Raw genomic sequence first — 23,470 nt, forward strand, 5'->3', positions numbered from 1 at the left:
CAACAAGCTCCATCTTATTATGAGGAGGTTATTGATTCGATTGAAAGATGGTTAATTGAAGGTGATCCGGATAGACTTAAGAATGATAAAGATCAGATGCGGGCTAAAGAAAGACATATCACGAATACTTCATCTGATAGTTTTGAAACAGAAAGCTCCATGTCATCAGTGATACAGCCTGCCACAAAGAAAAAGCGCAAGAGAAAGAGAATGAGAAGAAGATTTCATGCATTAGACGGGCGTGAGCAGCTTGATTTTCGGATAGGAAAGAGTCCTACCATATGCAAAATTGGACATGGCACATCCGACAAGCAGCCGACAGATTTGCCTGAAAGCAGGCAAATGCTCAGTATGCACTATATTGAACACATCTGATGCCGTAGGGCATCCTTTGTATCGTATTTCTAACCCTACTTGTTTTTTCCGCATTTTTGTTTCTGCTTTAGATAGTCAATAAATGAAGAGCTTTTATCTTTCCTGTGCTTAATGTTATATGATGATTTTTGGATGGACGCTACTTATTTTTGTGTTGTATGGTTGCAGATTCTAGATTCTCACATTCCTGCAAGCAGCAACGTGTCCCCAAGTAGAGCCAGATGTTGACCACTACTGGTCAACTACCCATGCAGTACCCCCCCCTTTTCTTTGCAAAAAGGGGCAGCCCCTGATCAACGTTTCCGTGCCATCCTGCAGTCATCAGCAGCTTGATCATTTTGATTGTAAACCCAGTCTGCATGTATGAATTGTAAATAATCTTAGCAGACATGAGTCGTGTATGTGTATTGTCTAGGTGGACCTAACTTTCTAGTGGTAATCTACGTCCCGGAAGGTTTTTCGTCTCACCGATCCATGGATCGGCAAAGTTTTCCTTCAAACCTGACCCCAAAGCCGGGATGGATTTTGTCATTAGAACTTTAGGAGAATCCTAGTGTGTTGATCTGCTAGATTATAGTTGTGTCGCAGAACTAGGTGTTTTGTGAGGGTCTGTATTAAGTGGGTTTGTCCCCTTGAGATGTAAATTGTAAAAAGTCATCATGAAATGTGTCTTGAGGGTTGAAAATGTTTTAAATCCCCTCGTGAGTCCTAAGTCCTAGGTCCTAGGTGATGTTTCCAAAGGCTTAGTTCGATGATCCATTTAAAAAAATGAAATAAAATAATAAAATAAATAAAAATTAAGAAATTTAAAAATTTAAAAAATGAAATAAAATAATAAATAATAAAAAATTTAAAAATTTAAAAATTTAAAAAATAAAATAAAATAATAAATAATAAAAAATTTTAAAAAAAATTTAAAAATTTAAAAAATAATAATAAAAAATTAATTGAATAAATCGACGGATGAGATCAAGAGATGTCTTAATCCTCATCAACGGTCGAGATCATTTCTACATGGATCATTCGAACTAGCCGTTGGGATCATTTCCTTTATATAGGGTCTTAGGTGGTCATTTCAGACGGATCGGATCTGTGAGTCTGATACTGAAGAAGCTCTCTTGTAAATCTGTTTCTGGTTAATAAAAGAAGACTTTGGGGTCCATATCTTGCTGGTGTTACTCTCTTAAAATGCTGTGAGATTGTTTCATTTTCTGCATATGTTATTTTCCGCCGTTAATAATAGCTTTTTGTAGAGTATTGTGAGCACAGGTATCTTGTTCACTTGCTGGGGTTTGGGTGCTGTTAGGGTTTCTGAAGTAATGACAGGTATCTCCATTACTTCCTGAGATCTAGCAGCATTTTTGCCCTCTTTATTGACAGTTGTTTTGAGTTGTGCAGAAAACATCATTGAAGGAAATTTTGTGGGCGTTCGGGGAAGTTCTTGGCTGAACCAGCCAACTCCCGCAAGCATTTTTCGCTGAGCCCAGTTGGATTTGATCCTGGGTCTATCATTCGGTTTTATTTTTCTGATCTGCATGAGAGATTTTCTGATGTTTTTCACAGTGACAATCTGAAATTTCTGTTCTTTAAATATTTTCCGTGCTTATTGCCAGATCTGGCTGTTAAGGGGCCAAATCTGTACATTAATCAGCTGTCTTAGGGTTTCAAATTCAGTTTTGCTTATAGGTTTTTGATTTTGGTTTTATGTACATATAATTTTTTTTTTTTTTTTTGCAGCTTTCGTTAGGGTCTTCTCTGAAGGTTTCAAAGGATCTACTTTAAAAAATAATTTGCATCTTGTAGATTACAGAGAAGATCCTAGCGTTTTGGTTTTCAATCTCCTGCGTGTGAGGAATCGAAGCTGCCAGTTAACGAAACAGCAAAGCCGAACAGCGTGATATCTCCATTTCGCCGTTTTCACCTGGCAAACTCAGAGCTATTCACACATTGCCGCCATCACTCGTAAACCACGCCGGCAGCAGGGGAAATCCGTCGATCTGTAGCTGGGTTATGAAATTTGCAGTCCGTCGTCAACTATCTCTTCGAGAAATCACGCCATTGTGCTGTCTGCCGACTGTGAGAAGGGTCGATTTCTAAGCATCGGATCAGGCATTTCGTTTAGAAGAAATTGGCTGCTGGATCGAAATTTCTACACTACATGTTAGTAAAACGAGTCTCACAATCCACACGGGTTCTGTCGGCGTAGCAGGTAATATACTATATGCGTTGCAGAGTTGAGTTTCAGTTGCATCGACATTTCATCTGCAGAAAAAGCCAGAAATTTTTTTTACACGCGTACCAGGTAATGTATGGACGAGAATCATATAGTGGTAACGCTTTTTTATTTCGTTCTGACGGCTCGTTTGCTCAGCACAATAGCAGCTAGCGTGTAGTTACGTCGGGTTTGTTTGAGCGCAGGGGTTTTGTTTCATTTCACGCTGTAGATTAGGGTTCGATTTTATATTCATTTAGATTTTATTTTTTAAGTGGAGCGTAGGTTCAGCACTTTAAAATTTACGTAGTTTATGTTTAATATTTTGTTTTAGATTCGTTCTTGCATTAGATTTTAATTAGCTTAGGCTTAAATTTAGTATAGTTTTTTTTATATAGATTTCTATTTAGTCTTAGGTTTAAGTTTAACATAGATTTTTATTTATATACGTAGATTTTAATTTGATTCTAATCTTTAGTTTAGTTTAGAGTTTTGCATAGTTTTCGTTTTATGTAGATTTTGATTTTATGTTGAGACTTAGTTTTAATTAGAGTTACGTATTTTTTTTTTTTTTTTTTTAGATTTTAATTCTTAGCTTTCATTTTGTTAAATATAAAAAAATAAAAAGGTTCATTTTAATTAGATTTTGTAATTCCTTTTTTTAAAAGTTTTAATTTTAGATCTTAATTTAAATTAGCGTAGATTTTAATTTATGTTTAGTTTAAGTTTTGTTTTATTTAGATTTTAAGTTAGTCTTAAAAATTTTGCTTTTAAATATAAAAAATAAAAATAAAAAATATATATTTTTTTAGTTTTATTTATTTTATTTTAGATTTAGGTTTTAGGAATTTTAATTTTTTTTATTTAGGAATTAAATTTTGATTAAATAGTTTATATATATATATAAAAAAAATAAAAAAAATAAAAAAAATAAAAAAAAATTGTGGAAAATATTTCTCCGTCAGATCCAGTTTTATTTTCGGGAATTATTATCTTTCGTGCTGAGATCTAAAATTTCCAAGTCGAGATACGAATACGATGTCTGGTTAATAATTCATGATTCTCGTGGTGTTTTAAGGCATTCATCTTTTTAAATTTTCAGTTGTTGGATATCGTTTTGGTCATTCCAAGAGCATTGTGATTTAGCATGATACCTTTCGATGACAAATGATTGCTGTTCACGGTTTATGTTTTCTACATCATCTAACAAGTAATCATTGTAATAACAACCTTCTAAGGCACTGGTCTGCTAAATTAATCAAATCCATCTAGTGCTTTTCATATCGTATCTCGTGTCTCCCAACCCACTGGTCGACAGTTGGTCTCATCATCTCACAGGGACTACCCCCCTTAGCCGCGGGAGACAGGCTTAAACGGAGGGATCGGGGATCAGAGTGACAGCCCCCGGTCTGAGCGTTGTCGTGTCAATCTGTGGGACAACAAGCCTTAGACCCATTTTGGGAGTATGGGGAGGCTGTTGGTGGGGCAAATCAGGCATATATATCATGCAACTTGTGTGGGACCAAGATGTCAGGAGGGATTACACGATTGAAATACCATCTGGCTAGACTCTCTGCATATGATGCAGACGTGATGCCTTGTATGGTTTCTAGTGCAGAGGTTATACAAAAAGCTCGTGAAGCAATTGCTGAACAAGACAGAAAGAACGCTGCTAGGGAGAGGCCAATGGTCTCAGATAGATAGCTACTAGTTTTATTTGTTTTGCAACTTTTGCTACATATAAGTTTATAACTCATGATGATGAAATACTTTTAAAGTTTTATATATGTGATGTTGTTTTGTTTGAGTCCTTGATTGGACAATTATCACTATCAGGGATCAACAGGATATGTGATGTTATTTTGTTTGAGTCCTTGATTGGACAATTATCACTATCAGGGATCAGCAGGATATGTGATGTTATTTTGTTTGAGTCCTTGATTGGACAATTATCAGGGATCAGCAGGATTTGGTATCGCCTTTGAAGTTTGATGTATCATTTCTATTTGACATCATATATATCAATGCCTTCTTCATATTTATGTGCCAATGTGTTTAGTTCATGTTTTTATTGCTTTATATGTTTAGAAATCTGAAAAAAATGAATATATTATGCATTTTTTATGCTTGCCGATGTTTGCCGATATTTTCGCCGATATTGCCGATAAGATATTTTATGGACCCTCGCCGATATTTTCCCAATACCGATATTATCAACACTGGTTTATATTGACTCAATCTCTATCTTTTTCTAGAAGATTCACACCCAGTTTTATTAATACCCTGTAATTATTTTAATTTCCTAAGTTTAGACTTAGGCATCCATTAAAAATAATTAATTATTTTAATAAAGCTGTCTCTGAGTGGAATTTCCCAAAACGATTTCTGGGTATTCTGGAATATATGTGTCCTAGCCTCCCTGCAAATTTTGAAGCTTAGAGTAGATCAGATGCTACAATAAATCAACATTTTGGAGTTGGAGGAGAGCTCTCCTATTCAGTGTGACTTTCACACTTCCTGGGCGAGCGGAGAGGAAGAATCTTGTGCACACGTGGGAGGTGGAGTCTCAGCTATTGAAGCTAGTCTTTGTCAGGAGAGTCAAGGGAAGCACATTTGGAGGAGATTGCTACTTTTCTAGAGCCTTGGAGGAGGATTTTGTTGGTGTCTTTGCAGGCCGTGTGCCTTAGTAGTCTTGGAGGGCGTAGGGCCTCTTAGAGGTCGATTTTGGGAGGTCAGAACTAGACCAAACATTTCTGGGTTTTGGTCAAGGAGCTTGGGGTTAATTTTGCAGCATTTTCTGAGCATCAGAGGTGGGGCTTCTAGCAATTCCTTTGTAGCCACAGGTCAGTTTTGTAGGCAACGCAGAGCATTAGGGGAGAAGTCATTATCAAAATTTGAGATTGTTGTCTTATCACCTGGGTTCCGTCAGGTGCATATTTACATACTATTGTGCTTGCTCCATTGGATTAATAAAATGGTTCAGTTGGTTCTTACTTCTGGAGTTTTTATGAGTATTTGTTGAATGTTTAGAATTTTTGTGTTGTAAATCAATTTTGTTTATATATCATTGTTTATCCAAGTTTGGAACATTACAACATCAGGCTGGCACTATGTGTTGATGGTTAGATCCCGAAGTAGGGAGGGTGGCAGTGGTCATAGACCTCTTACCCCGGATACACTCTTGGATACTTAGGTTGATGGTTAGCAAGCTTGATGATACCTAGAGAGGCTGAAAGCTTTAGTCCATCTTAGTCCCACCTGGATAGATTTCTCTGGTCAGGAATCTAGTCCATGGCATTGCGGTGCCTAAACTCTTCATAGTTCATATGTCTTGAGTTCTTCCTTGTACTTGTATATGTTATTATGAATACCTCCTTTTGTTAAGAGGGAGTGTTGAAGAATGTAACTAGGTTCGGTCTTCATAAATGTATTTGAGTCATTATGTAATGTACATATCAAAATATTTTTATTTATTTATTTATTATTATTGCTACAATGACTTATTAAAGTATGGGTTTCATGCTTGGGTCATCTTTTATTAGTCAAAGTCCCCGTTGTGGACTCCTAGGATATATTCTTAGTCACCAGATACGCCGAATTTGAAGCATTAAATTCGAAATTCGGCGTTTTTCAAGGGAAAACGAACATATTCGGCGTTTTTCAAGGGAAATTCGGCGTTTTTCAGACCTTGCAAGGGTTGGTCACCAAGTATCAAGCATTAAACATCACTTTTTTGTGGTCAAATCTCCAAATTTTCATTCCCTAGCTCTGCTAGTTTTTCTCTATAAGGCTGATCTGTTATTGGCATGTGTATGTGGGCTAACAAACTGTGGTTGCAGCAGTCATAAAGGTCTGATATTTGGTTTTGAGCTAACAATTGGTGAGTGCAGCTATTGAAAAATTGATCTATTCTGATATAAAATTTGATATTAAGCATTTAATAGTCTGATTATAAGGATAATCATGATAAAATTCACTCCATACCATTTCTCATATGCATATGATATATCTATCTTTCATATACATTTTTTTTTTCGAATTTCTATATGTCGAATTTTATCGACAAAATTTGAGTTGCCGAACTTTATTCGAATTTCATGGTCCTCGAACTCGAACTCGAACTCGAACCTGGTGACTATGGATATATTGAGTCATTAGAGTCATTGTACATTTTATGAGACCCTTCTTGGGCTTTTAAATCATGTAAAACGTTTTATTATTGAGTCAAATAAGGTATTTGACACCTTCACACCAAGTCGGCCTCAAAGAGATCAAACTGGGCAATTCGACCTTATCTAAAGCCTATATATACAAGCAATTTGAATTCATTTGGAGGCTCTGCTCAGTCTGGTTGGGTGGAATCGGTCTCTCGGTAACTGGGTAACTGGAGCAGCGTAGCTGGAGGCATCTTCAACTGCAGGAGTGCAGGTAGGTACCTCAAATCGATTTTGTCAGGTTTCTGTTAAAAAAATGTTACAGGTTCATGCTTTAAAATTCATTACCGTTTTCTGTACATCTGTTTTTATTGAAAATGAAATTAACTCAAATAGATTAGAGAAAAACACACCTAAAAATCAGACACAAAATATTGGCGGAAAAAGGCTGAACCCTCATGCTTCCTCAAGTATTCTCACTCTCATTTTCATTCATTAAAATAATTGAATATAGTGTTACAAATAAATAGATGAGAGATAGTGTTCTCAAGATAGTGCGTGCTATCTTAGACACTTTTGGTTGAGATAATTTCTCCTTTGGTTGAGATAATTTCTCACCAGACACACACCAATATAGGAGTTACCTAAACTAACTCCTATCTTAGAGGAACAACCCAAGAGTTAGGCACAAATTCCTAACTTGGAATATTTAATTAATTAATTTATTTTTGGATTTATTATTGTTTTATGAGAGAGGCTAACATTCCCCCCTTCAATGATAAATCCAAAATAAGAATGAGGAACCATCTTCCAATTTCTCATGTTGATCCTCAAAAACACTGCCTGAAAAAAACTGCCAAAACTAGATGCTGGAAAAAAGTCAAATCTGAAGAGAACATGAATCAGCTGCATGCCTGATTCATCTCTGAATGTTGCTTGACAACTCCATCACGTGCCAAGCCGCAAAAGGATCCAACTGTCCTTTGTTTGAAAACAACATCCGGTGTCCACTGACACAATTTTGATGAACGCCCACTAGCGTATTTGCTGATGATGACTGCCCATTGGCTGATGATGTTGAAAGACAACTCAATGTTGCTTTTGCTATGATGAAAGCTGCTCACTGCTGCTTTGGCTGTCGATCGCCCACTGGCGAATCTGCTGATGCTCACTGCTGATGACAAATGCCCACTGGTTGATGAAGATGCCCACTGGCTACTTCGCTGATGTTGACGAGACTTTCAGTCTGACAACCACTTGTCAATTTCATTGACATTTTCCCCCCTTTGTCAGCTGAAAGGAGAGACAATCTTCTCCAAAATATATTTGAACTCCCCCCCTTCAGGTGTAGGAGAGTTTCACTGTTGTACTCCCTCATTCAACTGCATGAGAGTACCATCATCTGTTCACTGCTGGCTGCACTATGTGTGATTGTAGTCGGTTGTAGAACTGAGATAACCGTTTGACTATGGATGACCATTCCCAAGGATCGATCCATTCATAATGTATCTTCAATCTGCCTGATATTTGTTGGTTGCGACATTTTTCTGAGGAATGATTGGGCTTGCCACAATGGCAACACGGATGGAGATCAAAACACTGATCTTCCATATGACCGGTTTTTTGACAATGAGAACATTTCGGTTGGACATTAACTTCAGGTTGCGTGCAATTCTGTTTGTCTGCAATTTTCTCAGAATCTACTGAGGTGAGTTGTTCAAGAAATCCTGCACTCACAAAATTAATTGGCTTGGAATAATCTGGGATATGTAAGTTGGTGTCATCAGTGACATATCCTAAGCCTCGTCGATTCTTGTTATTTTGAATTTCTTCCTAGGGCTTGATGATGGATTTGGAAGAAATTTGAATTTGATCATGAACAACTTCGACACTTGAAGTTGTTTGGATGAGTGATTTGGAATCAACATCTTTATCTTCATCTGTATGGTTGAATGACTTGGAAGAAGCACTCTTTTGTTGCAGCTCATCTCTTTGTAGTTGCGACTCTAGTTGAAGAAACTCAATGGTTTCATGTGTTTGTTGTAGATGCCGTGAAAGATCAACAAGAGTTTCTTTGCTGATGTGCACCATGTCTTCATCACTGGAGATGATCAAACTATGAAGAATGTTTAACCACTGAATATGTTGCGCCATCTGAACTTGCTCACTTGAAGTCAGGCTCTCTTGTCGGAGATGTCGTGCTTTGAACTGTTTCACTTGATTTTGTTACTTGAATGACATGCTCGCTTGCTATGGGACTTGAATGGCACGCTCGCTTGATTTGTTGCTTATTGCACTTGCTGAGAACACTTGCTAGAGTTGTAGAAATTTCTTGCTTAAACTCTGGAATTCACGCTCGCTTGATGACGATTGTGTTTGCATGAATGCTCACTTGCCTTAGGTAATGACTTCACACTCACTTGAAGGAATAGCTACGCTCGCTTGATGTCGATCTCAACTTGCTTGATTGGTGTTAGAGTTGAACTTGTTTGGTTGCTTTGATGGTTGTTTCAATGATCTTCACTCTGGCTCACTTGAAGGTTTGAACCTTGTACAGTTTTGACACAAATTGCTTGAATGAATACTCACGCTCACTTGTAGGAGATGTGAACTTGTTGTTTGTTTCGTTTAGAGTTAAAACTCATGGACTCACTTGATTGTACTTTAAAGGAAGGGTGTCAAACACTGTCGAAAATGCACCCAAAAAAGCTTACAATGATTTCAATGATTCACGAGAATGAATGCAATTTGACTCAATTCAAGACTTGGGTGTCGGTTTCAACCGAGAATGCACCCTTACAATTCAATGTAATTTGAGTTTGATTACAAGTTCAATAATGTTGATGTAGATTGTGCTTTGAAATGTTGAAGTTTACAGATTCATTAACTTGAATGTAGTGATGTAGACTTTGCTTTGAAATGCTGGAGTCTGCAGATTCATGAACTTGATTGTATTTGAGTGAATTTGTTTGTTGAGGTAGAATGCTGATGTTGAAAACTTTGATTATTTGTTGTAGTGACGCAAATGCATGTGTTGAGTTTAATTATCCTTCCTTGCAGCTATTTCATTAAAAGTGTTGTGCTTGCTTGCATTGAACTTTATGTGTGATAAATGAGATCATTTATGTGTCAAAACTAGACACAAATCATAAGCAAAAAACATGAAGCCATAAAAACACTCGCCATCACAAATACACATGGTGTACCTAAGATCCCCTTATTCAATTTCGGGCGGATCTAGGACACAATCACCACAAATAATATGTCTTTATTGAGTATTGAGATCATCGACCTTTCATCTTTTACAACATTGCAATTAATGCTTTCTCAAACAATGGGATTCTGAGACTCGCAAATTTTGGAAGCAAATGCTTTCAAAAACCTAACTCAACCTCCTACATCAATGAACTCTCCTTTGAAAAATTTATCACTTCAAACTTACAGAGAAAGAAAACTCAATCCTTATCACTCCATTACAGGGAAATAATCCCTTACTTTATAAAAGAATCTCACTTGTCACTGCACACTTAAAAAAATGCACACTTATTGCTCCAAAATTACAAAATAAAATTTACCTTATCTCTCCATTACAAATAAATGATTTTATCCACTCCTTATCTCTCCTAAAAATCACACTTTATCACCTTATTACTCCATTACATAAAAAAAATACTTCTTATCTTAAAATTACAAAATTTAAAATAAAGAACACATCTTCTTACGTAGCTTTTAAATCCTTTTCATTTTAAATCACTTTATGAAATCACTTGAAAAGTGATATAAAGTTAACTTTAAAGAAGGTCAATAAATTTTGGACTTTAATTTAAAACGCATGCACCATTTCCTTCATAAAAAAACTATACGTACCATACCCATACGTATTTTTCAAAAGCTTGTTCATCGTAAACTTCCATTTGCGCTTTCTGAGTTCCATATTCTGCATATTATATCTTGAAGGACGAGATCATTTTGCTGCAGAATAGATGCTTCGCCTTTCTCAAATCACGCACAATCCACAACAACAATAATGCCAAGCTTAGACTTCGGCTCTATTTCACAACAGGAAAAGATCGATTTCTCATCGGGGCTCCACGTTAAAAGCTTTAAACCATACACTTTACCTTTGATGCGTTGAAAAGTCACTTTGAAAAAAGGAATTGTCATTTCAGATTAACACATTTCCTGCACAGTTTTTTATGCAGGTTCCTCCACGCCTTTTGAAGAGTATCTTTGATGCATCCTCTAGCTCTCCTGTCAACGATGATAATTGATGATCGCGCTGCTTCACTACCGTTATCAGCATCGCTGCCCCAGCAAATATTGAATGTTGTCGCTGGTTCCACATGCTCATAGCCACATCTACGTTATGGATCAGATTCTTTAATAGCAATGCCTTTAACTGTCAGTCGGTGGCAAGCAAGCTGCAAATGTCATAGCATACTGCTCCGCCGTGCCCACATCACTTTGGTTTTGACAAATACAAACCACGAGAATTTCTCCACATTATTTTGGTTTTGACAAATACAAACCACGAGAATTTCAACGACCCTTCATAGGCTGACTGGACCGATTGACTTCCAGAATTTTGCAGACAGGGCTCTGTGTCGGTACAACAGTTTGAAGGTTTTTGAGAATGACGGACGATGGCAGCAGCGTAGTCCCCGCAGATATCATTGAATCCCTTGAAGCTATTAACACGAATTGTGAGGAAGTCGAATCCAATCTCAGAGAAGTGTTGGCGGCCTGCGATCCCGATGTCTTGGCGGAATTATCCCCTCTAGATCGTGCTTACACGTTTCTCACTTTGGCGAAGGCAGTAGCGACACTATTCACTTTGCAGTTAAGGTGCAGCGGGGATTCTCCAGACCAGCATGATGTGAAGACCGAGCTGGAGAGGTTGGATCTACAACATTCTTCTCAAAGCTCTCTGCAAGAACAACAGGATGGATGCTGCCCTCAAGCTTCTTCAACAAATGTCGAAGCGAGGATGCCGACCAGATGCAGTCTCGTACACAACGCTGATTTCCCACCAAACCAATTCAATTCATGCATTCATGGTCCCTGATCTAATCTCGTATAATGTTATCATCAATGCTCTCTCGCTCCCAAAGAGCAAATCATTAGCTCTGATACCACATATTGAAAATGAAATTAACTCAAATAGATTAGAGAAAAACACACATAAAAATCAGACACAAAATATTGGCGGGAAAAGGCTGAAGCCTCATGCTTCCTCAAGTATTCTCACTCTCATTTTCATTCATTAAAATAATTGAATATAGTGTTACAAATAAATAGATGAGAGATAGTGTTCTCAAGATAGTGCGTGCTATCTTAGACACTTCTGTTTGAGATAATTTCTCTTTTGGTTGAGATAATTTCTCACCAGACACACACCAATATAGGAGTTACCTAAACTAACTCCTATTTTAGAGGAACAACCCAAGAGTTAGGCACAAATTCCTAACTTGGAATATTTAATTAATTTATTTATTTTTGGATTTATTATTGTTTTATGAGAGAGGCTAACAGTTTTTCAGTTCTTACATTGTCTTAATAGACATGCCTATTCTCTACTAATCACTAGTTAATGATCACTAATTAATCATTATTATGAATGTTATTATTCATTATATTTACATTATTTACACACACACACACACACACACACACACACACATATATATATTTTATTTATAACAAACAAAGTTTATATACACAGTTGAATACTTGAGTGAGCTGAAATGTACAACTTGGGCTTGCCAAGCAAGTTATGAAAAACCTTGATGATAGATCTTGAACCTAGATGGGAAAATGACCCGAAACAAGAAATGCACATTGCCTAGAAATAATCTGCTACTAGTTGATGGCTGAAATGATGTCCTCAGGGCTGAATACTCCTCAAAATGCTCTAAAATTTTAGCTCCGAACTTCTCTCACAAAACCCACAAAAACCTAGAAATAGTTTGGGATGAATCTAGGTGATGAAAAAGAAGTGGCTCTTTGGCTAACTATATGCCCTACTGAAATTCTACCTTGTATACTACACAAAATTTTGAAACTTCAACTATGGCCTCTCCTCCAAATACCCACAAAAACCTAGAAAGTGTTTGGCGCCCCTCCAAGCAAAGAGAGAGCCCACCAACAAGTGCATACAACCCGACTGATCGGCTAAGCGTGCTTCTATGAGGAAACCCACCTGTTGGAGAAGCCCTTCACTTCCCAGTTCAAGGACTCCTCTCCAATCAGAAAATTAGCCCTTTAAGGCCCAACTCCTAGACTCCTTGCCTCCCCCGACAATCCTACTCGAATGCATGCGCAACCTCTGTGTAGGAAACCTCACACACTGCCAAAGGAAGGGGAAAATTGGCCCTCAGGAAAGCCCCAAACTACCACAATGAAATGCCACTAAATATCCAGCTCCAAAAGGGGGAAAATCCTCTTGCAAAGTTTGCCATACAAGCTCCTCTCCAACCTGTGCAAATGGCTAAGTCAACCCCCCTTTTCTGCCCCCTATAGGCTATAAATGCATACTACTGATCCAATCTGCTATCAATGAAGCTTCGTAGTAGCTCTGAAGTAGACTCCTGCAATCTCCAACTAGGGAGGCACTCAAAGTCCTTCGAAATCGGCTTGGGCAACACTTTGGCCCTTGTGCTAAACAACTCCAAGAGAGTATGAAATGTGAAGTGTAATAGTCAAAGACAATCAACAAATGAATCCATCCACCTTTTATAATTTCTTCCCATGTTTCTAGACTCTTTTTTAATATTATTTTATTGGTGGGGACCATTTTCCACTAAGTGACTTTTGCTGCCATTTTAATAAAAAAATATTTTGCTGCCATTCTCCAGTATAATAGTATTTGCCACCATTCTCCAATAAAATAATACTTGCTACCTTTCTCCAATAAAATAATATTTGCCACTTTTAATTAATATTACCAAAATTGGGCAAAATTCTTTAGTGATTCCCATGCTCATGAAATTGGGGATATTACAGTCCTCCCTACCAAATTTGCTTGTCCTCAAGCAACGTTTGAACAAGTGAACCCTTTCTATGTTGACCCAAACTATCATTGCAAACAATACCAGGGTCCCAAGTGTGCCACTGAGTCACCCTGAATCCATGCACTATCTTGTCATAAATGAATCCCTCGATCTCGGGGTCCCGAGTCATCATATTCAATGTGGGCCACTCCTTGCGAAAAATCCACGATTGCAATAAACTAGAAACTATTATTCTAACTGATGCAATTTATTTGTGTTCTGTTAATTCATTAACGACAAATAACGAATAGCTCATGAGTGCAATCTTCACAATTACAATAAACGTTGTAGAAATAAATCAGGAATTGAAAAATCATGCACACACATAAAATGACACCAATGGTTTGGGTTAATGTCCCAAGAAAAACCCCAAAGGGAAAACCAGTGCAGTAGATGAGGGTTTATATTTTATTATCTTCAGCAAATTAGAGAGCAATCCAGCAGCTTTGGGAAGTTAGTACTTGGTGATCCATTCTAAAAGGGAAATGGATTAAAATAAATGAGACGCGTTGTACAGACATCTGAATTCTGAAATGACCTCCGTAGCATGTGCTTGAAGCAGTGCATCCACATCTTACTAGCTTTTTCGCATAATATTCAAGTATAAACTTCGTTTTACTGATTAAGATGTACTCAGTATAATATATTTTACCAAGTATAAAATATTAAGATGGGGTGGTGAACCTTTATCAGTATGATTAATAACAAATTAATTAATGGCCATGATTAGATTGATGAGAAGAGGATTAAGGACCATGTAGTCTGCTTAAACATGTACTATCTAATCAAGAAAGCTGACTGTGTTTTATTTTTACTCTGTTCTTTGAGAAACATGGTATCATGAGAAAAATGGACAATCTGCCCTTGGGCTTAATTGTAGTAAATCCTGCTTATTTATTCTAAATCCTTTGTATAGTTAGCAGGCGCTGCTGGAGGTGCAACAGCTTCTCTTGTTCGAGTGCCAACAGAGGTATTGAAAAATGGTTATTGCATAATTCTGATTGTGTTAAGCATTCATTACGCACATTCAAGGCAGTTTCTTTGGTGTTGCTCTTTGAATTGAACTTGACTGAACAATGCAGGTTGTCAAGCAAAGGATGCAAACAGGGCAGTTTGCCAATGCTCCTGATGCTGTGCGCAGTATTGTGGCAAAGGAAGGTGCTAGAGGTCTATATGCGGTATTACATATTTATTTCACATTTTATCTATTTATATTTGTTATATGATGCTGCTGTACTGTGGCAAAGGAAGGTGCTAGAGGTCTATATGCAGTATTGCATATTTATTTCACATTTTATCTATTTATATTTGTTATGTGATGCTGCTCTTTGTTCAATGATTTCATTTGGATTTCATTTAGTCTGAAGTTCGAACTTTAGATTTTAGTTTCGCATTTTCACACATTGGCATCTATATTGTCCTAGGTCACCTGCTGGTAGAATTTGTTCTACTGTTAAAAATTTGAAATTGATGATGAAAATACATAGTAGCTTGTATCTCCAGTTTATTGTATTTCCTATGTTAAATTAGACTGAAAAAGAAGGGTTTGGTAAATATTTTAAAAACTCCACTCAACCTCTTCTATGTTGCAGGGGTATGGATCATTTCTATTACGTGATTTGCCTTTTGATGCAATCCAGTTCTGTATATATGAGCAACTTAGGATAGGCTACAAGCTAGTGGTATGCATTCTTACCATTTTTTTACTCAGAATTCGTACCTCATTTCTTTCATATTGGTTACAATTGCATGTGATGAGATAATGTGTTATGATCTGTGTTGTGAAGGCAGAGAAATCAAATTCCAGTATATTAAGCTTTCCAACTGTTGTGATCTGTTATAAGTTCTAACCATTATAGCTTTGGGCACTAGTATCACACCAGATTTCCTCATATATAGCAATCTTATTGTTAAAGTTAATCTTGAGAGCTGGTGAAATAATTGCATCATGAGGCTGATTATATTCATAGGTATTGAGACTCTTGACTAATGCCAATCCAATACCCTCATGCATGATAGAATCCAGTAGAAATGCTACAATCCTGCCAATCCTAAAATACTGAGAAATGTTAACTCTGGAATTCTAAATGGGATATGAAATGAAATTCTACTCTCTCCATGTTGTTAGAAAATCAGAAAGGCAGAAAGATTTTCTTATTCTTGATAATTACTTGTGATGTTTCTTATTATTACAGTTCTTTATATCTTCTTTCTTTTAGTTCATCAAGCAATTACCAAAGTAGCAGCACATAAAACAATAGACACCATATTTAGGCACTATGCCAGGGCAAAACATCCCTTGAGGGGAAAATCTAGTCAAAAAATTCTTCCTTTCAATAGTATTCTTTGAGACTCTCCCCCCGAGACCAAGACAAGACCTTCCCTCCACACCAAGTTAGCCTCCTAGAATTTCGACCCCTTTCCAACAACTTCGACTAGGTAGCAGCTTCCGGCAACTGGTAGCTTCCGGCAACAAAGAAACTTGGAAGACTTTGATCTCCCAATCTAGGACACGAAATAGAGAGAGAGAGGCACCAAAATTTCAATTTTTCCTTTCTCCTTAGACTTCCCCAAATGCGCATTCACTTCGGTTTCCCGGCAACAGACTTCGCACTTTTCCAAGCTACAAGAGATATTGAACTTCTTGTGAGTGAGAGATGCTCCAAATGAATTCAATGTGCTTGTATTTATAGGCTCCATGTGAGGTCAAATAGGGTCCTTAGTCCGACTTGATCTTCTTCTAGGCTGACATGGCGTGGAGGATACATAAATAATATTTGACTCAATACTTAACCTTTTTACATGATTCAAAAGCCCAAGAAGGGTCTCTTTAAAAGTACAATGAGTCTATTGACCTAAGATATTGGTGACTCAAGCATGAAACCCATGCTTTTATAAGTCATAATAATAATAATAAAAATTCTTTTCTTTATTCTTTTGACAAGTACATTACATGATGACTCAAACACATTAAATGAAGACCAAACCTAGTTACATTTTCCAACACTCCCTCTTAACTAGGGAGGTATTCATAATATACAAATACAATGGAAAATCTCAAACTATATGAACCATGAAGAACTTTAGGCACTGCAATGCCATGGACTAGATTCCTAACCAGGGCAATCTATACAAGTGGTCTTTCAACAGTTTAGGCACCGCAATGCCATAGACTAGAGTCCTGACCAGGGCAATCTATCCATGTGGGAATAAGATGGACTCAAGATTTCAGCCCCTCTAGGTACCGTCAAGCTTACTTGCTAACCATCAACCCAGAAATCTAGGTGAGTTTTAGAGCTTAATGACCAATGCCATCTTTCCAACTTCGGGACCTAGACATCAACACAGAGTGTCGGCCAGATGTCCTCTTAGGAAATGCTTCACTCACAAGCCTCAATACTCCTTGATCTAACAGATCAAGGACCGCGAATCTCTCTCGATCAAACTAATTGATAACCAACATGCTATCAAAACCTTCAAGAGATTCACCTGTACAAACACAACTCCAATCAATAATATACTTTCGCATGTACATAATCAAATACAACCCCTTGGGGTCATTCTAGATGTTGCTCCTCAACTCAGTGGGACTATCAACCGAATCTTTGATAGAAGATTCCTCAATCATATACTTTCCTTTCCTACTTCTCATGTAGCAACATATCCTCCGAAATTCATTCTTCAATTAACACGAAGCTATGCGCTCCCTCTCAACCAGGAAACACCTCTTCATCCGGGCTCCTTCTTAATCTTAGGGAGATTTCTTCTATGCAGGCTTCCTCTGGGAGATGAGTTTCTTTTCGTCATCTGAGAATCTTTCGCAACTTCCAACCATTTCATCAGAGTTATTATTATCCTCATCATGCTTGTCACATCGAGCATCTTCACCAAGTTGAAGATTGTGTACCTGCACAACTTAGATAGCAAGTACAACCAAATCTATAGAAGCATGAAGTTAACCATATCAGAATCACAGAAGTATTTCAACTTTATTCATATCAAATACCCAGACTTCATTACAAACAAGAGACATATACTCTTCAAAATCTTGCTAGGGACTTTGTCATAAACCCTAGACTACTTCACAATGACTTTCATTCCATCTAGGGTTTTAATGTTCCTTCCAAAGGTATGACATACTTTATTTCAACATATAGAAAACCCTAGAAACAATACAAACAAATATAGATCTCCAAAGCATCTAACAACTTTTCAAAATTCATATGTTAGACTTCTCACTAGGGTTTCATACAAATCCTAGATTTCATACAAAAAGTCAATCAAAACCAATCACAACTTAGTTATTAGCATGACCAGCTTCCACTAGGGTTAGTTGCAAGCCCTAGATTTCCGATCAACCATCAATCCCAACCAATACTTAGATTTCAACAATCTTATACAAATCTCATATTATCATTTTGTCATTGTATATACGAGATTTTACTTCTACTAAGGTTCAACTCGAAAACCCCAGAATTCCATTTTCACAATCTCAACAATCATTAAATAAATAGATCTCAGATTGTTATATCACACATACTAGACAATTTGACTACTACTAGGGTTTAGCTTCAAAACCCTAGATTTTCAAATATCATCATCCTAGAATCTTCGAGAAGGACTTCCATTAAATCCCAAAACTTATGACCATCAATAACTAGGTCAACACATATATCTAGGAATCTATAATCATTTCTTAGCATATCATATGTCTGGCAATATTAATACATCTGACCTAGACCAAGCTAGGGTTTCAACCAAAAAGGACATATTTATATATGCCTAGGGTTTCATCAACATGCATATCATGTGTTAGTCAAACCCAACTTCACAAATATCAATAGAAGTTAGACATATAAAAAACTTGATTGGACTAGGGTTTGATCAGATAAACACACACATACCAAGGAAATCCTTTCTAAGACTTTATAAGGGTCTTTCTTACACCTTCCACCAAACCCTAATGAGTTAGGGTTTCAATATAGAAACATAGAAAACCTAACATGACCAGAACTTCAAAAGTTCAGGATTTTAGACCTTATCATTCAACCCTAACAAGTTAGGTTTTCCTGATCATACCAATGTTCCAATCATGACATCATCAATAAAACTTCAAATAGCATTTCACAATATCCCTAAGCAGTTTAAGGTTTTAGACATTCACATTAGCATACCCTTCGGTTAGGGTTTTCTAGAACCTGTCTAGGGTTCTACAAAATCAATTAAGAATATGAGTGGAGTGGGTAGCTTTATCAAGTGATGAATCACCCAGAACAAGAATCATTATGATTCAATATAGCTAGACATAACGAAGTTAGTAATAGACTGTCAAATGAATAATCTCTTAATGTAAAGAAATCAATGTATTTAAAGCATACCTTTGTTCCTTGACCTACCTTGTCCTGAGATGTTTTCCTTCATACTTCTTGCAGATGTTTTTCCTAATCAAGACAATAGAGGGAGAATGGTGATTAGTATTTAATATAATCAAAACTAAATGAATACATGAAACCAAAAACTGAAATGAAATGAGATACTTATCTTAGGGAGTTGTTGGGGGCTCCCTCCAAAGCTTGAGGGATACCTACAAACTTATAAAAACTATAAAAATGTCTTTTCCAAAATATGTCAAAAACCTATAAATTCTAAAACATATAAAACAAGATATCTAAATCTACAAGCAAAAGGCTTAGTAGTGCAAGTCCCTAATGTCAGATTCTTCAGGCTTGGCTCTCTTTGAGTTTCCTTCCTCAACAAAGTTAGCATGATCTCTATCTCTCTTCTTTTTGTTTGGATTGTCGAGACAGTCACTCTTGTAGTGACCCTTCCTATGGCATTGATAGCATTCTATCTTGGACATGTCAACTTTCTTCCTTGGTTCTTTCGATTTCTTTCCTTTATGTTGAGCAATGTAGGCATTTGATACTCCTTCAGGATTATCATTTGATACTTTGACAAAGCTTCATACATTTCCTGAGCATGATCGATGTTATCTATGAATGGGACAAGTTTGTCCTTTATTCCTTCTACCATTACAGTGATGGCCACCAATTCTAATTCCCTGTATTTCACTTTGTCAACATCACTGGAATCCTTTGTAGGCCTCTTTACTTTTCCTTTGACCAAGTCCAGTACCTTGTTCTTCTCAAGGATTAGATCAATCCTCTTCTTCTAGGACCTGTAGTTAGAGGCCCCTTCAAGTTTGTTCTCTCCCTTGATTGTGTTAGACATCTTCCTCAAATATAGTAGATTCCTTCCCTGAGATAGTCCTTTTGAATGGTTCCCTGATCAAGTGCTTGAGACTGCCTTTTACTTCCTTCTTCACCAAAGCTTTGATAACATGTTAGAAAATCCGAAAGGTAGAAAGATTTTCTTATTCCTTATAATTACTTGTGACGTTTCTTATTATTACAATTCTTTATATCTTCTTTCTTTTAGTTCATCAAGCAATTACCAAAGTAGCAACACATAAAACAATAAACACTAGATGTAGGCACTATGCCAGGGAAAAACCCCCCTCGAGGGGAAATCCCAGTCAAGAAATTCTTCCTTTCAATAGCATTCTTTGAGACTCTTCACCCTAGACGAAGACAAGGCCTTCCCTCCACACCAAGTCAACCTCCCAGAATTTCGACCCCTTTCTAGCAACTTCGACTAGGCAGTGGCTTCCGACAATTGGTAGCTTCCAGCAACAGAGAAACTTGGAAGACTTCAATCTCCCAATCTAGGACACGAAACAGAGCGAGAGAGGCACCAAAATTTCGATTTTTCCTTTCTCCTTAGACTTCCCCAAACTTGCATTCACTTCGGCTTCCCGGCAACAGACTTCGCACTTTTTCCAACTACGAGAGATATCAAACTTCTTGTGAGCGAGTGATGCTGTAAATGAATTCGATGTGCTTGTATTTGTAGGCTGCATGTGAGGTCAAATAAGATCCTTAGGTTGACTTGATCATCTTCTAGGTCGACATGGTGTGGAGGATACATAAATCATATTTGACTCAATACTTAACCTTTTTACATGATTCAGAACCCCAAGAAGGGTCTCCTTAAAAGTACAATGACTCTATTGACTCAGAATAAATCCTAGAAGTCCTCAATGGGGACTTTGACCTAAAACATGGTGACCCAAGCATGAAACCCATGCTTTAATAAGTCACAATAATAATAATAAAAATTCTTTTCTTTATTTTTTTGACAAGTACATTACATGATGTTGAATTTTTTAAGTCTATCCGTTAGAAAATTAATCTGTATTCTGCTGGTTTATTTCTTCTACTTGTAAATTCTGAACAAGTTATTTAAAACATATAAATAACGAAATAAATACAATACAGTATCAACATCTATAGATCATCAACTGAAAGAAAACAAACCCACAGGTGTCACCATTATTTTTGGACAAATGTCCTCGGAAAAACCCAATGCGGGAAAACTGGTGCAGCTATTCTGAGGGTTTATTATTATGCAATATTTCCTTTGTTGATTTGGGGTAGCATCAGATGTGCTCTAGCCGCGAAATTTGGTGGAGAGGTTGGGGCACATGAGATCTCCAATACCCAGAAAGGGTTTGGGCAGATTCTAAATAGTTCAGGAGATATTAAAATAATTAATATTTTTAATGGAGTCCCTAAGTCTAAACTTAGGGAAAATAAAATATTAATGTGTATTAATATGAATCTGTGTTAGAGTGGTCCAAAAGACATGGATCAAGCCAAATCTAATCTTAGCGATTGATTAGGGACTTAATCTTGGCCGTTGATATGTCAACAGGAAAAGTATAAGAGGAGGCTTGAGGGTCACTTGGAGAATACACTAGATGATCAGTCATTCTATTCTTTAGAGTGGGGTTTGCTAAGAGAGATAGTATTAGTGATCGAGAGAGAAGCTGAGGGGCATTGAGTACAGAGAAACAAAGAAGGCAGAGATTGTGCCGGGAGAGCAGCACAGCAGCCAAGGAGGGTGATGCAGAGCTAGCAAGGGCTCACGCAGGGCCACACAGAGGCAGCCAAGTGCTGTGTAGAGCACCAGAGGGGCCAGCGTAGCTGACCCAGAGGCTCCCAGAGCTGACGCAGGGCCTCCTGGGGCTGACACAGGCCTAGAAAGGCTAATGCAAGGCCAACGTGGGACAGAAAGGGGTTGACGCAGTCCAGTTTAGGCAGATGCTGGGGTTGCAGAGCAGTTTTGTGCTGAGGAGCTGCCGGAAGGGATTTCTAGGGTTTCAACGAGGAGATTTCTCTCAAACTATGAGGTATAGTTGCTAAGGAAATTCTTTGTTGGGTAGACTAGTTTCGGCACCCATATTGTACTTTGATATTGCTTAATAAGAAAACCCTCAGATAGCTACACCGGTTTTCCTGCATTGGGTTTTTCCGGGGACATTGGTCCAAAAATAATGGTGTCATGTGGTGTGTTTGTTCTTGTTTCTTTTAGTTGCTGATCTGTAATATGTTGAGCATGCAATGGTGTTTATTTTCAGTATTTACTTTGTAAATAACTTGTTAAAGAAAAATAACAAGTAGGTAGGAATAAATCAGAATAAGTGCATGAAGGGTTTCTAAACTAAGTAAACTTAGAAACTTCAACATCCTTGAGTACAACTGGGTGCCTAACCAGCTCACCTGATAGAGAAAAAATACATGACAACAATACCTCTCTATTCGGAAACAGGTATTTAGAAAACCTGCCCACGAAACCCTCTCCAGTGACTCTGAAGCTCTGTGCTGGCCCTTCTGGCCTTTGCGTCAGCCTCCTGCTAATCTGCGTCAGCCTCAAACCTCTCTGTGTCAGCCCTCTGAGGCACTGCGCAGCCTTTGGGACCCTCTGCGTCACTCCCTCTCCCCTCTGTGTGGATGATGCAGTCCCTCTGGGCTCTGCGCTGTCTTTGCTGGGCTCTGTGTGGCCTACTCTGGCTGCTGCTCTCGCTCTTTGCCTCTACGCTGGTCTCTTGGCACTGTCTCTTCCTCTCTCTCCAGTACTCACTGCCCCTCGTTGTTGATCACTGATTCAACTTTGCTTAGCAACCCCGCTCTAGCAAAATGAATCACTGATCACTCTGGTGTATTTTCCAACTGACCCTCAGGCCTCCTCTTATACTTTTCCTGTTGGTCCTTCAACGCTCGAGATTAAAACTCTAATCAATGTCTAAGATTAGATTTGGCTTGATCCATGACTTTTGGAACCTTCTAACCCAGTTTTATATTAATACTCATTAATATTTTATTTTTCCTAAGTTTAGACTTAGGAACTCCATTAAAAATATTAATTATTTTAATATCTCCCAAACCTAGGTACAATCTGTCCAAACCATTTCTGGGCCTTGCAAATCTCATGCGCTTTAACCTCTCCACCAATTTTCATGGCTAGAGCACATCCGATGCTACGCCAAATCAACGCATGATGACTAAATACATTAAATGAAGACCGAATCTAGTTACATTTTCCAACACGTGAAGTCTATTAAGGTTGGAACCGCTCTCAAACATCGTAAAACAATTAATGGTAGTTTTAAAAATTTAAGTAAAAGGATAAAAAAGGTAGACTGTTGATTTGGGGAAGCATCAGATGTGCTCTAGCCATGAAAATTGGTGGAGAGGCTAAAGCACATGAAATCTCAAAGACCTAGAAATGGTTTGGGCAGATTCTACCCAGTTAAGGAGATATTAAAATAATTGATATTT

The 23,470-nt window shown here is 37.5% G+C and overlaps 1 protein-coding gene across 1 annotated transcript in view; it reads left to right on the top strand.

Moving 5' to 3' along the window:
• SAMC1 (S-adenosylmethionine carrier 1) overlaps positions 1-23,470 on the top strand; it is a 317,141-nt gene that overhangs the window by 187,449 nt on the left and 106,222 nt on the right. Inside the window, exons 6-8 of the mRNA XM_089418748.1 lie at positions 14,707-14,760; positions 14,873-14,968; positions 15,383-15,472. Of these exons, the coding sequence (XP_089274874.1) occupies positions 14,707-14,760; positions 14,873-14,968; positions 15,383-15,472 (240 nt within the window). The remainder of the gene's footprint in view (positions 1-14,706; positions 14,761-14,872; positions 14,969-15,382; positions 15,473-23,470) is intronic.

This window comes from Pinus tabuliformis, chromosome 3_2 (genome assembly GCF_031772625.1).
Source record: "Pinus tabuliformis cultivar Carrire ecotype Pingquan chromosome 3_2, CPIR1, whole genome shotgun sequence".
NCBI classification, from domain to species: domain Eukaryota; kingdom Viridiplantae; phylum Streptophyta; class Pinopsida; order Pinales; family Pinaceae; genus Pinus; species Pinus tabuliformis.